This window comes from Acartia tonsa, chromosome 14 (genome assembly GCF_053477335.1).
Source record: "Acartia tonsa isolate MP-2025a chromosome 14, ASM5347733v1, whole genome shotgun sequence".
In the NCBI taxonomy this organism is placed as follows: Eukaryota; Metazoa; Arthropoda; class Copepoda; order Calanoida; family Acartiidae; genus Acartia; species Acartia tonsa.
Genome location: NC_137273.1, coordinates 5,383,672 through 5,395,712, shown reverse-complemented (window position 1 = coordinate 5,395,712; position 12,041 = coordinate 5,383,672). Strand labels below are relative to the sequence as shown.

Below are 12,041 nucleotides of genomic sequence, written 5' to 3'. Positions count from 1 at the left end.
TTGGCAGAAAACTCGTAACCCTTTTCGGATAACAAATAACAGAATCAGTATCAAACTTTTGAGCAGCATAGATTGATTGAATATCAATGGAAAAAAATAACTGCCCGTTTTTAGCAATATGTGTACTGTACACATTCTTGCCAATGCAATGGTATGGCTGGTTTGTTCCTACATTGTGTTTTTATCGGTCCATATCTAAATGGAAATATTATTACATTGAATCTTACCTCAGATTTTCATGCTTTCTATTAAAGGGAGTGTGAACGTAAAAATTTCTCATCTGATTATCAAATCTTAACATTTACTAAGCACATTTCACTACACTGATCAACCAAAAATGTCCTATTCACAAAAATATCCAGAAATAATGTCTTGATTTTATGGTATTTTGAGAGGGAAAAAGGAAAAAACAGGGAAAATCTGAACGTTTTTGTTTCTTATAATGTTTGTAGGGATATTTAACTTGTCATATATAGTTGAAACAATTTACTTACTGTTAAGGATTTATTTTATGCTATAAAATTGCCAATTCGTTTTTTTATAACGTAGTAATTAGGTAATAAAGACATATTTTAAATTCGTATTATTGACAAAAAAATACCTCACTGTCTAGAAAGGGTTGAATCTCATAGGTTATATAAAATAATAATATCCTTTTTTATTGTGTTGAACAATAAATAACCCACTTTGGAGAATTAGTTTACACTTTTATCAGACTGTTTATAAAGAAATATTGCGTCTTTATTATTTACAAATTTGTAATTAAAGGTGGGCGAGAGATGGGCCATTTAAAGTTAATTGGATACTAATAAAAAACCTGTTTCTGGCTTTGTTATTGTATTTGGTTTTCAATAAAAAATTATTGCTTATTTTATCAATTTCTAAGTAACTATACATTGGATTAAAGCAAGGATTGTGTTAAAAGTCAGCTTAACTGTTAGGAAAAATCTAGAACTATGTGAAAAAGTTTAATTTTAGCTATAATGGGAGAAAAAAGCAATTTAATGCACATTTTATATAATACGGAAAATTTCTTCCTTTCCCCGTACCTTATAAAAATCGTCGGAAAAAGGCGTTTTTTAAGCAAACAAAAGCGCGTTTTGCTCTATCTGTGAGATATTATGAATGAGATAATGTTAAGATTTGATATTAAGATGAGAAAAATTTACGTTCACAGTCCCTTTAAAGTGAAACTCGCAGCGGACTAAAATAACAATTTTTATCCCCTCCTACTGGATGAATGATATGACCAATAAATGAGTTCCATTTTTTTCCCTTGTCATAATATCCTACATCCTTTGGGATCAGGATTTATTTTTATTTTGTTGACTTTAATTTTATTTTATTGGCAGGAGAAATATATGGTAAGCTTGCCGCTCCCTCCAGGGGAAGAAAAAAAGAAAAGGTGGAAAGCAAAGCCGACACTCCAGGTTAATCTTTATTAGATATATATATCAATAATTTGGAATAGTCCTATCGATTTTAAACTAGACATTATTATTGCAGCTACTGAACTTAGAAATCGTAGCAACTCTGTAATCGTTACCCGAAACGTACGTATATTTAAAACGTGCTGATTTTTAACTTTTTAGACATGAAAAAGAAACATTTATAATTATCCTATTAATCTGCTTTTTGGATTAATAATTCCTTGGAGAAGGTACAATATTTGAATCGTATCCTCTACCAGAAAAGTCCTATAAATGAGTGTATGTTCTTAAATAGTATCGCATATATTTACTTTAAAAATATTTGTTAAGAATTGGCATATTTAATTTGAATGCCTTTTAAATTATGTATTAATAATGATCCTAAACCAATCTTTTATAATTTGAAGTTAAGTAGGATTTGATAAAGATAATTACCTTCACTTTGACTGTAGTAAAGTGTTTGACAATGACAAATAAGGATGTAAGCATTTTTGCTTATTTTCCATAAAGTTAAAAATCAATAGTTAGAGAAGGGGTAATCTCTTGAGTTTTTATTTGAACTCAAGGGGAATTTATTACGCATAAGTATTTTCAACGCATTCAACGTAGAAAATCACAGTTTCGCGGTTCGGCGGCTGTCTGTCCACATCATATCCATTTGAGCAATTGCTCTCCTGTTTTAATTATTAGAAAACAGGTCAATGCGTAGAAACTATTGTTGCGTAATAATTTCTCCTTAATTAAATTTACATTTCAAATTAAAACTAAACAAAGAGAAAAGTAGGTTGCGGGTAAAATCCGTAAAAGTGTGTGGTATTTCTTTTAAAGAGAACTATAGAAAAAAAATTTAAAAGTTTAAACATACATTTTTATCGTTCTACTACTGGTTTTAACTTAAAACTCACAACCTTTACGGATTTTACCCGCAACCTACGTTTCCCCTTTTCATTTCGCCTGACTTAGCAGCAGTAGGAACCTTTTTAAAATCTTATAAATCTTATAAAAACGTGTAAGGCCGAGATTTTTTTACACAAATTGTTTTAGCACCACGACGAAGCCTCCGTCAACGCGCGCCTGTGCGTTACAATCAGGATGAGTTACTACAGCAAGAACAACCGGGTCCATTGGCCAGCATACCTAGAGATGATGATGATGATTTTAATGCGGAAGATGAGGTATACTTAAAATTTTATCGTTATATTATACTTCTGACTCATGAATCTTAGAATATAATCGGGATTCTCTGCACGATTAGGCAAAATGTTCTAGGCGTAGCCTGGCAACATCCAAGTTCAGCAGTGAATGAGCCCCTACCTTAAAAATACGATAGGCTAGGTTTTATAGGTAGTTGATTAAACAATACTTGTAAGTAAGAATTAGTATTATAACTAAAAACCTGCTCCCTTCTATCAAACATAAAAAAACTGAAATCTTAAATATGTTATCTTATTTTTCCTAGTGCACAGTCGGTCTTAATCAACGAATATGAAACTAAAATTATCTTTTTTAGGATTCAAACTGTGACTCATCTGATTCTGACTTTGAAGTTGAAATGGAATCCAATGCTTGTAAAAACAAGAAAACAGGAGGGAGTAAGAGGCGCGCCAAGTCTATGAAGAAAACCAGACCGAACAAAGTCATTAAGTTCACTGAAGACTGTTACGAGTTTGTGTATTGTGATGTTTGCAAGGTCAGTTTTGTTTTCATAAAACCAGCCGTGGAGCCGTCATATTTTGCTGGAGCCGGAGATGGAGCGGTTATTTTTATTAAAAAACGGCTCCAGCTCCTTCTTTGGTCAGTCCAAAGATAAATCCTATACACACTGTTCCCGCAAATGTGTCACAAACTCCCCCCCCCCCTCTTTATCGGACATTGTGGTATCCTGTTAGATCCCTGGTATCTGTCAGCAAGTTTGTATCCCTATGGGAGAAATTAGATTCATTTCTGCTGTTATCAAAGATAGATCATCTCTTATTGTTGTTATCATTATTGGGCATTTTTAAAGTATATAACCAGACATCCAGGGTTGAAGGGGTTTGAGTGTGTACCCCCTCAAAATTTTTAAACATAGATAAGAATAACTCCCCCCCCCCCCAAAAAAAAAAAAGCTTGGACGTCCTTGTAGATAGCATTAATGGCCGCATTTTTTTTACCAATTTCAACCTATCTTTTTTTATCCGTCTTAAATATTTGCGAATAGTAGTAATAAAATAAGATTTCCCGTTGTTCTATGGCATTTTGAGTGCAAATGTGCATAGACAAGTAGCTTTATGTTTTTCTTTTAGTTTCGCTGCTGCTATTGCTAAGTTCTATATATGGCTCTGATTTTTACAGGAATCAGCATGTCAAATTTGTTATCAATAGGATAACTATAACATTTTAACAGCCGAATCTAGTTTGGCGGCTATCCGAAGCCTAACCGTTAGCCACGTAGATTTCATAAGCTTCAGTCACAACAACAAAGCCAGCTTTAGCCTAAATTATCTTCAGCCGCCTCAGCCACCTTTTGGCCACACTTGGCCGAAGCCAGGCAAGAATTACTTGAGCCTTATCCTGCATAAAATAAGAGGGGGGTGGGGAGAGAGTTTTGACACATTTGCGTAAACCTGGTGCCTAGGCTTTATCTTTGGACTGAGAGGATAGGTTATTAGAGATAAAATCATTCTTATATGATGAATTTTACGAAGTTTTAAGATTTTTTTGGATAGGCCTCCGGGTTCAAGAACTGCAGGCATCCAGGTGGTCTCTGTACAGGTAAGAATGAAAAAAACCTAGGAGCCAGGTTTACGCAAATGTGTCAAAACTTCCCCCCCCCCCCTTTAAACAACTTTTTACTTTAGGTTGAGGTCCATGGTGGATGTTCCATCCATCATAAGATTGTTGATGCTAATGAACTAAAGCTAGTAATTAGCAAATCTAGTAAAAAGGTACATCAATACATTATTTTTTAAGTAATAGGAATTTTACATCCATAAAAGCAAAACACAACAAATGAAAAATAAATAGAGCAACAACATTCAATAGTCAAAAATTTCTAGAATCTAAAAAAATCCGTTTAAATCTGGACGTAAATTACAATAAAAGATCCCTATTACAAAAATGCTCTCATTAAAAAAAGGTAGATAATAGAGATAACAAAGTGCTTAACTGACCTAGAAATTATTAGGTATTCTAAAACTTATGAATATAAATAAAACTTTTATGCTAATAGAATAATATGAATTAAAATATGCATTGAATAGTATACACATATTTCAAATCTTTATATCAAAGTGACAGGATGTCTGTCTGTATATTTTTACCGAAGGATCTCTTTAATCCCCTATGCCTTATGAGTTGCTAGATTAATGATAATTTTGATATCCTGTATAAGATAGCTTGTGGCCCAACTCAAACTAGCTCATCTGACTAAACTAAACTTAAACATATTGTTTAGGGTGCTGGAGATGGCTTATGGAACCAGGGACCAACTATTGTGAAGAATACCATCATTGGTCATTACAAGGGCAAGTAAGTAAACTATATATAGAAACTATTACTTATGGAACCAGGGACCAACTATTGTGAAGAATACCATCATTGGTCATTACAAGGGCAAGTAAGTAAACTATATATAGAAACTATTACTTATGGAACCAGGGAGCAACTATTGTGAAGAATACCATCATTGGTCACTACAAGGGCAAGTAAGTAAACTATATATTAAAACTATTACTTATGGAACCAGGGACCAACTATTGTGAAGAATACCATCATTGGTCATTACAAGGGCAAGTAAGTAAACTATATATAGAAACTATTACTTATGGAACCAGGGAGCAACTATTGTGAAGAATACCATCATTGGTCATTACAAGGGCAAGTAAGTAAACTATATATTAAAACTATTACTTATGGAACCAGGGACCAACTATTGTGAAGAATACCATCATTGGTCATTACAAGGGCAAGTAAGTAAACTATATATAGAAACTATTACTTATGGAACCAGGGAGCAACTATTGTGAAGAATACCATCATTGGTCACTACAAGGGCAAGTAAGTAAACTATATATTAAAACTATTACTTATGGAACCAGGGACCAACTATTGTGAAGAATACCATCATTGGTCATTACAAGGGCAAGTAAGTAAACTATATATAGAAACTATTACTTATGGAACCAGGGACCAACTATTGTGAAGAATACCATCATTGGTCACTACAAGGGCAAGTAAGTAAACTATATATAAAAACTATTACTTGGTAAATGGGGAAATGACAAGCCTTTTGCAGGGTATATGTCAGATAGGCTGGCAACTCATCGAAGATTTTATCACTGTTATATTTGTCCTATTGTCTTTACTCAACCAAGCTTTCCTTGGGCCAGAAAAACTACTCCTGATCATGTGCTTTTTTACTGAAGGTAGAAAGGGTTTCATTTTTCCCCTGTCCCTATAAAAGAGCTTATTACCTTTCTTGTATCATTAATGAGCTTTTAACTGTTAAGATTTTAGCAGACAAACAAATAATGATACAACTAAATACTACCTCCTCCCCCCCCCCTCTCTCTCTCATTTGGTTGAAAGTTCAAAAATATCCTTATACAGTATAATGTATTTACAAAACTTATTTAGACTAACAAATTAATATCCTGCTAATTAAGTTTTAACACTATACAAGAGTTATTGTTCGTTTGTCCCCTCTTCTGAATTTAGAACTTTGCTTTTATAGATGTTTTCATCCTTGTTTGAATAAGTGTATATATGTTTGAACTCAGTAATAACTTTGCCGTGATGGGGTGCACACGTACCTCTTCTGAGCTCTGTCTTTTGCAAGACTGAAGTTTTTTAGTCTTTTTTTTATACAGTCAGCTTACAAAGAAATGGGCTGACAATTGTATAAGAACCTATTGGATTCTGAAGAATTTTAAGAAGAAAATCCATCATGAAGATCAGAACAACTTACCATCTCAGTGAAAGCCAACCAGAAATTTAAAATACAACAAAAAAATCCGTTTACATGGACTTTTGTTTTGTTTGATAAACATATGTATCTATATTCATCTCCCCTTTTCACAATCTTCGTCCTGTCTACCCCTCGCCTTCCCTCTTCTTCTCCTACATGGTCAGGCAAGTTGACCCCAAAGCCAATCTTTTCAAACATGTGTTGTCACCTCACCTCATCCTTCCACCCCCAAGCCTTCCAACATCTACATCTAGAATTACAAAACGAACCACAATAGGCATATCAGAGACAAAACAAATAAAATTTGGGGATGTTTATTTGTTTCAGTTATTACTCCTGAATTGTCAGTATAATCCCTTGGTTGCTCGTGCCAGGCGTTGTCCATTTTATTATGAGCGGAGGCATTTTTAATTAAATGTTTGCGTCGTGCTGTAGACGAACTGTCTTATACTAAGGCATTTTCAAGTTAATTTTCCGCCAAGTATTAATACAGAAGAAATCAGTATCCTGTACAAACTGTAAATATCCTCAATAGCAAAGCTGACGGTTTTATTCATCATTCTTTCCATGGAATCTTCATCACATCAATCTAAAGAACATATCTGAAAGAAGAATAACATCAATATATTCAACTACAAATCTATATTACCTATTATCATGCTGATTATCATTATTATAATCTTTATTATATATGCATAAACTATGTTATTATGGGGAATAACATAGGCATATCATTATTTTCCAGTATTTAACCAAAGAAATACTGAGACTGCCCTATTTATGGCAACATTGCGGCCCATAGTGCCCTATCTCACCTTTGATCCAAGGAGGATCAAAATGTCTTATGACAATAACTCATTTATAACGAATTTTACCTATATCATATGTAGTAAGATTATTATTTATATTATTCTCTGAAATGATAATGTTTTTTATTTACATGTATGATGTGTTCCTTTCAATTAAAATTGTTTGTATTTTTATCATGTATGTTTTATTCCAAAAGATGAATAAATCATTTTAACACATATATGTTTGAACTAAACAAAGCATTTGTTGTATATTTAAAATTTTTAGGAGAATTAGTTATGCGGAACTAGAGGAACAAAAGAAGTCAAAAACCGAGTCTGGTTACTGCTGGGAACTTCGAGATAATAATCTAGATAAAGTTATAGGTAATATTAGATAGATCGATACTAATAGATAGATAGATAGATAGGTTCTGTTATTTCGTACTGTTGCAAACTGTTGGAGATAATCTATAATACAAAGTAGCTTGATGTCTGTCTGTCCGTCCGTCCCTCAAGATCTCGGCAACCACTGAACCGAATGGATTCTACTCTTCAGGGAATATACCTATTGGTCCTGTGGTGGTTTTAGGCTATTTTCTTGGAGGATGAGACGCCCACAACCCCCCCAAAAACGAAAACCCCCCCCCCTCCATTTTTTTCGATTTTTCGAATTTGATACTGGGGCAGCTTCAATTATTAATTTTTCATTACCTTTAGAGGCTAGGAACGAATCCGCTAGTAATCTTTATATAATAGATAGATAGATACTAAAAAAGGCAAAGCAAGTAGTATAAAAGAGTAGTTAAATGTTATCATTTTTTCTACAATTTAGGAGGTATTGACCCCGGACCAACTCCAGATAGAAATACAAACCCTCTTTATATTTTAGGAGGTATTGACCCCGGACCTACTCCAGATAGAAATACAAACCCTCTTTATATTTTAGGAGGTATTGACCCCGGACCAACTCCAGATAGAAATACAAACCCTCTTTATATTTTAGGAGGTATTGACCCCGGACCAACTCCAGATAGAAATACAAACCCTCTTTATATTTTAGGAGGTATTGACCCCGGACCAACTCCAGATAGAAATACAAACCCTCTTTATATTTTAGGAGGTATTGACCCCGGACCAACTCCAGATAGAAATACAAACCCTCTTTATATTTTAGGAGGTATTGACCCCGGACCAACTCCAGATAGAAATACAAACCCTCTTTATATTTTAGGAGGTATTGACCCCGGACCTACTCCAGATAGAAATACAAACCCTCTTTATATTTTAGGAGGTATTGACCCCGGACCAACTCCAGATAGAAATACAAACCCTCTTTATATTTTAGGAGGTATTGACCCCGGACCTACTCCAGATAGAAATACAAACCCTCTTGCTTTTGTCAACTGTGCCCAATATACTATAGAGGTAAAGATACTTGTAATATTAATTTATTATATAGAAGTAACAGGATCTCGCTTACTGCTGAACAGATATAGTTCTCCTTATCTATTAGCTTGTTTTCTTCCTCCTCCCTCGCCTTTCCAATTGAAATTCCCTAGACGCTTTATGTAGTTTTTTATTCCTATTATTTAAAGTAGCAAAGTTTTTTGTTTGTTTGAAGCTTAAGATTTCTATAGAAATGATTGAGTTCATTTTTTAGTGAGTTTTTTTTAATAGTCCTGGTATGTTTTGTTTGTCTTTACACGAAAGGACAGTATTTTTTTTTCATTACTTAAGTAAACTTATGATTAATGGTCTAATTTTTTTCGTGTATTTTACACAACTTCACGGAAAATAAGCAAAAAAATGACCCCCTTTACCTTTCTAGTGCAACATGGAAGCTCTTCAGTATGGAAACAAAATATTTTACAGGTTATCATTTGTAATTTTATGGGGGGAAGGGTGAAAATTAGACGTTTTTTATTACTGTGAGAGGAGGTTAGAATGTAATACAGTTTTTTTTGTCACGTCAACAAAAAAAATTATATTGGGTAAAACGAAGGGTATGCACAGTAAAATTAAAATTATGTGTCATGATATATCTTAAATTGGCCTACTTTAAAAAACTAAAGATCTCCACATGATTTATTTATTAGAATATTGATATATTATAAAAAGTTACTATAAAAGTTAACATGACGATAATTAATGTATTTCAGGGCTACAAGAGATATCCCTGCTGGTGTAGAGATGCTCATCTACTATGGCAATGAATATGCCCAGAAACTTAATATTGACACCAAGGTAATTCTTGCATATAAATAATTCTCCCAGAGGTCCTAGCTATTATTCTATTATAATTTAATCTCTCTGCAGATGAAATATTGTACAAATTAGTGGAGGGAATTACTTTATGAGTTTTAGTGTTTTAATTTAGGATAGGTTGTTAATATGTTTAGCAACTGGATTTTGTACCTTTCCCAACCCGCAGATATGGCTGAGTGGTTTAACGTCCGCTTATCTGTTGGGTAGGTGTCGGGTTCGAGTCCCCAGACCGCATCAATACTAAATATGTAAAATTAGTACCTACTGTTGCTCTTTCAGGCGTTAGAGATTTGGAGTAAGAGTAAAGCTGGTTTTAATGTCATTGGAGATTTGCAAAGCTCTCTTCATAAATCTGTATTGGTAGCAACTCTCTTTACAGAGAATAATTGTGTCTTTATCTTATTATAGAAGTTCCAAGATCAAACAGACATGTTTAAGTGTTCCTTCTGTGAGAGGGAATTCAAGGAGGAGCTGGACCTCTACAGACATGTGCAGGTAAATAGATATACAGGATAGAGTTCCTTCTGTGAGAGGGAATTCAAGGAGGAGCTGGACCTCTACAGGCATATGCAGGTAAATAGATATTCAGTGTAGAGTTTCCTTCTGTGAGAGGGAATTCGAAGAGGAGCTGGACCTCTACAGACATGTGCAGTGCAGGTAAATAGATATACAGTGTAGAGTTCCTTCTGTGAGAGGGAATTCAAAGAGGAGCTGGACCTCTACAGACATGTGCAGGTAAATAGATATACAGTATAGAGTTTCCTTCTGTGAGAGGGAATTTAAGGAGGAGCTGGACCTCTACAGACATGTGCAGGTAAATAGATATTCAGTGTAGAGTTTTCTTCTGTGAGAGGGAATTCAAGGAGGAGCTGGACCTCTACAGACATGTGCAGCGAAATAGATATTCAGTGTAGAGTTTCCTTCTGTGAGAGGGAATTCAAGGAGGAGCTGGACCTCTACAGACATGTGCAGGTAAATAGATATACTGGGTTAGAGTTGCCTAACTATCTGTAGTATCCAGTACCTCTGGACTGGATACTACTCGAGTTCTTTTATGGTGGATTCCAAAAGACGGTCAGACGTACAGACACTGAACCCTAAGTATATGTAAGTTTCGCTTCCACAAAATAACCAAGGACAATAATATAACGTGTATAGCTTCAATAAACAATAAGTTACAAAGCATAGGTACAGGGATAGACATATACAAATACAATCATTATAGATGTTAAGATAAAGTATCTTTCTGTCAATGACTCTCTGTCAGGGAAAGGGAGAAATCATTTGCTTACAAAATCCATTAAATAGTCCACATATGGGACATAATCTCTTTATTGCTACAAACAAAATTAATTTTTTGGTTCATTGACAATTTCTTATTTAATTACAGTATGAAACATTCATTAAGTTTACCATTAGTCCCTGGTGCAAAGATGCTATATAACTCACTCAGAGAGGCTTGCCATACTACTTATCCATAAAGCAAATAGTTTATTTTTAACTAGCGACAAGTCACTGTATTCAAATTGAGAGGGATGGGATAGAAATAAAGTCTGAAACCATCATGTGACATATGCAAAGTTTCTCTAAATTGTTTAACTCAATCGGATCAATAGTTAGTGAGATTGTCACTGAGATATTATACACCGCTTTAACTGCCACAAGACCAAATACCCCAGATTTGAACCATTTAGCCTCAATAACAAAAAAGTTATAGGCATTTCAAAAAAATATTTTTAGTGGATGAAAATTTGAAAACTTTCAAAATTTTCATAAACCTAAAATGTCATTTTAAAATGCTTACAAGTTTTGTATTTTTTAAGCTGAAGGCTTCAAATTTGGAGTATTATGGTTTTTTTGTGGCAGCCTTTCAGTAGTTAGATCGATGGATTTCTTGAAGGCTTCCTTAAATAATTATACTTTCTATTTCAGATTGAACATTTGAATGTAAAAAGAATTTCATTCAATAAAGGACATAAGTGCGACTTATGTCCAAAAGAGTTTTACATGATTGACTACTTAGAAAGCCACAAGAAGCGTTATCATGTAGAGACTGAAGGGAAGCATCCCTGTCAAGTCTGTGGTTTATACTTTGTGAGTTTATCTAGTCACAAGTTAACACACACTGAAGAAAAACTATTTAAATGTTTTGTATGCGGCAAAAGTTTTGGCCAGAGCAGGTATTTAACCCAACACCAATCAACACACACAAAAACAAAGAACTACCAGTGTGATACATGTAAAATGGCTTTTACACATAAACATCATCTAACCAGACATAAAAGAGATATACATACTGGTGATAAACCTTATGTTTGTGATAAATGTGATAAAGCCTTTTCACAATTATCCACTCTTAAAGACCATTACAGAACACATACAGGCGAGAGACCATATAAATGTGATCAATGTGAAAATGACTTTGCTAATTCAACTAGTTTGCGTTATCATAAGAAGAAATATCATCAAAATTAACTTGATCATAAAGTACAATTACAATTTCTTTTAGAATTTTAGAGGTTTTCAACCCTCTTTTGTAGGAAAAAAACATCAAAGTTAATTAAAACGTAATACTTCATCTTCAATAGAAAATATTATAAATGTGGC

General features: G+C 33.9%; 1 protein-coding gene across 1 annotated transcript in view; it reads left to right on the top strand.

Annotated features, from left to right (window-relative positions):
* The window catches only part of LOC145306387 (uncharacterized), a 14,307-nt gene extending 2,266 nt beyond the window's left edge, over positions 1–12,041 (top strand). The window contains exons 4-14 of the mRNA XM_080148479.1: positions 1,353–1,430; positions 2,475–2,605; positions 2,941–3,120; positions 4,271–4,357; positions 4,867–4,940; positions 7,456–7,553; positions 8,515–8,594; positions 8,998–9,041; positions 9,329–9,413; positions 9,843–9,929; positions 11,367–12,041. Coding sequence (XP_080004605.1) covers positions 1,353–1,430; positions 2,475–2,605; positions 2,941–3,120; positions 4,271–4,357; positions 4,867–4,940; positions 7,456–7,553; positions 8,515–8,594; positions 8,998–9,041; positions 9,329–9,413; positions 9,843–9,929; positions 11,367–11,909 — 1,487 coding nt within the window. The 3' untranslated portion in view covers positions 11,910–12,041. The remainder of the gene's footprint in view (positions 1–1,352; positions 1,431–2,474; positions 2,606–2,940; positions 3,121–4,270; positions 4,358–4,866; positions 4,941–7,455; positions 7,554–8,514; positions 8,595–8,997; positions 9,042–9,328; positions 9,414–9,842; positions 9,930–11,366) is intronic.